The 2,640-nt window shown below is 46.4% G+C and overlaps 1 protein-coding gene across 1 annotated transcript in view; it reads left to right on the forward strand.

Moving 5' to 3' along the window:
- Nucleotides 1-2,640, forward strand: part of cyp7b1 (cytochrome P450, family 7, subfamily B, polypeptide 1) — a 25,535-nt gene that overhangs the window by 14,052 nt on the left and 8,843 nt on the right. Inside the window, exon 2 of the mRNA XM_008293189.1 lies at nt 494-575. Coding sequence (XP_008291411.1) covers nt 511-575 — 65 coding nt within the window. The 5' untranslated portion in view covers nt 494-510. The remainder of the gene's footprint in view (nt 1-493; nt 576-2,640) is intronic.

Raw genomic sequence — 2,640 nt, forward strand, 5'->3', positions numbered from 1 at the left:
GAATGCATCACCTGAGGTCTGTGAATGCATCACCTGAGGTCAGTGAATGCATCAGTGGTTGGAGGATAAAGACTCCTTTATCTGGAAGGTCCAGTCGCTGGTGGGTCAGTACTGTTGGACAGAACTGCACCATGGAGCAGCAGTCAGGGCCCGGTGCTGCTTGTGAAGGAGAAAGCCTGGACCAGAACCTCAGTACTGACGGACCTCTGCGGCTGTGTTGGTCCCATTAAAACAGCACTGAGTGTGCCTGGTACTGCTCACCTGCTCTTTTAGACTTTTCTACACGACCTTGTTCCGCTGTGATGCACAAGAACAGAACCCAGGAGAAGCGACGAGGTTCTGATGAACTCCCCCCACAGCTGCGTTAAGCCTCTTTTATTGTGAAGGAGTCCGGAAGCGCGCGCGCGTGTGTGTGTGTGGGTGTGTTGGTGCTGACGGGCTGTGTGGCGGGGCTCGCTGTGGGTCCGTGTGGGTCCGTGTGGGGGATCTCCAGACGGACGGAGCTGCATCATGTCCACGCTGCTGCTGCTGCTGCTGCTCGGCCTGCTGCTCTGCGTCCTCCTCCGCAGAAACAGGTCAGTCCGCCCGCGGCCCGCTCCGGGGCTCCGGGGCTCCGGGGCTCGGTCCGGTTCGGAAGCTTCATGTGAGTTTCTGAGCTGATGGGAAACAGAGAGAACCGGAAAAGTTCCGCTGCAGTTGGTTTTAATTAGTGTTGTTCTTTGAAAGGTCCCGTTAGGTGAAAGCTGCTGTTCTGGTTCTGAACCTGGAGCTAAAGTTCCTCGAACCGTTGATCCATTATGTTGTAGAAGCTCCGAACCTGGTGAAGCTTCGCACCGAACCGCTGCTCAGGTTGTGAAAGAGTTCAAATAGAGACAGTTTGAGACCAAAGTCAGACTGAAGGTCTGGACATGGACTCTACAGGCTGCACACACACACACACACACACACACACACACACACACACACACACACACACACACACACACACTATATATATATATATATATATATAGAGAGAGAGTATATGTACTATATATATAAAATATATACTTTATATATGTACATAGATACAGTATAATATATAAAATATATTTACAGTACAATCTATATACTGTATATATACAGATGATATATAAATAGTTTATAGTATAATAATATCCCAGTGTGTAGAAGCTCTTTAACCCAAATGGTGTTTTTAATGTTAGAGTTATTATTGTTGTCTATGAATTTCCAAATTTACTTTTTGACAAAAAAAAGAGAAACCAGTGAAGCAGGTTATTATTTCTTGATTCAGACAGATTACAGGAGTTTACTCACATTCCTGACCTGAACCCTGTGATGCTGTGCTCACATCATTACACATGTGTGTTATAGTCACAGCTGTGTGTGATGTGTGTTATAGTCACAGCTGTGTGTGTGTGTCGTGGTGTATGAGCAGCTCTATGAGGCTCAATGAGGAACAGGAGCCACAAGAAACACAGCAGAACGACACTAAAGCCGCGGTCGTGTTCAGACCTCTGAGGAATGTGATGGTGAGTTTCCTCCTGAGAGGACGCCCTGCAGCTGACCTACTTCCACCACCGGCAGCGTCCCGGCAGAGCCCAGTCTCATCAGTCAGTAATGAAGCTCAGACTGAACACACGCTGACGGGGTCGATGATTCAGAGTTCATCAGAACGGCTGATTAGCTCTGAATCACAAACAGCAGCCACTCATGTGACTGTGCTCACTCAGACGTGGTCCTAAAGTTCAGGTTCAAAAGACAAAGTGATGAAGAAGAACGAGCCAGCGCTGACGAGGGAGCAACAGCAGCACGACGACTACGAAAAGACTCAAAACTGGACCAAAAAAACACAAAACGACAACGACACAGAAATACACACAAAACAAGAAAAAGACTCAAAACTGCACTGAAAATGCATAAAATTACAAAGAAGTCACAAAATGACAGCAAAACAACAAGAACACAAAACAACACAAAATGATACAACTCTTATTTCGATTGTGTCGATTTCAGTTTTCGTTATTGATCGATGGTCCTGCAGTGGATGAACCATCCGACATGATTGTGTTTGGGTCTGAAGCTGATATCAGCTGATCTCTGGTTCTGGAGTCTTCCTGCCGCTAATGTTTTCCAGCTGCTGCCTCCAACGGGGCAGAAAACACAAAGACCCCCACTGTGTCTGGAAGAGAAATTACGAAACTCATGAAGAAACTGAAAGTAAAGTTCTGCCTTACAGACCGGACTAAAGCTCACCGTTTGTTCACAGAGAGAGGAGCGCATTTAAGGAGACACAAAACAACAACCACAAGACACACGAGGACAACACAGAGACACAAAACAACCATAAAACCAGACAAGACAAAGCCACACAAATACACTGAAACGACAACAGAAACACAAAGAGACAGAACACAACAACAAAGTACCCACAAAATGACAAACAATGAGCTCTTTGTGTTCCTCGCGTGTCTTTCAACAGCAGAAGTTTTAAATCCCCTGAACAGGTTCAGACAGAAACAATCTGAGTCGCACACAGACACACAACAGCCTGAGGACAGAACACAGTGTACGCTACAGCAGGAATCTGATGGACACAACCAGCAATCAGTGTTCAGACAAGAAGCAACATGTCCCTCA

The sequence above is a fragment of the Stegastes partitus genome, unplaced genomic scaffold (assembly GCF_000690725.1).
Source record: "Stegastes partitus isolate 25-593 unplaced genomic scaffold, Stegastes_partitus-1.0.2 Scaffold865, whole genome shotgun sequence".
Lineage (NCBI taxonomy): Eukaryota > Metazoa > Chordata > Actinopteri > Pomacentridae > Stegastes > Stegastes partitus.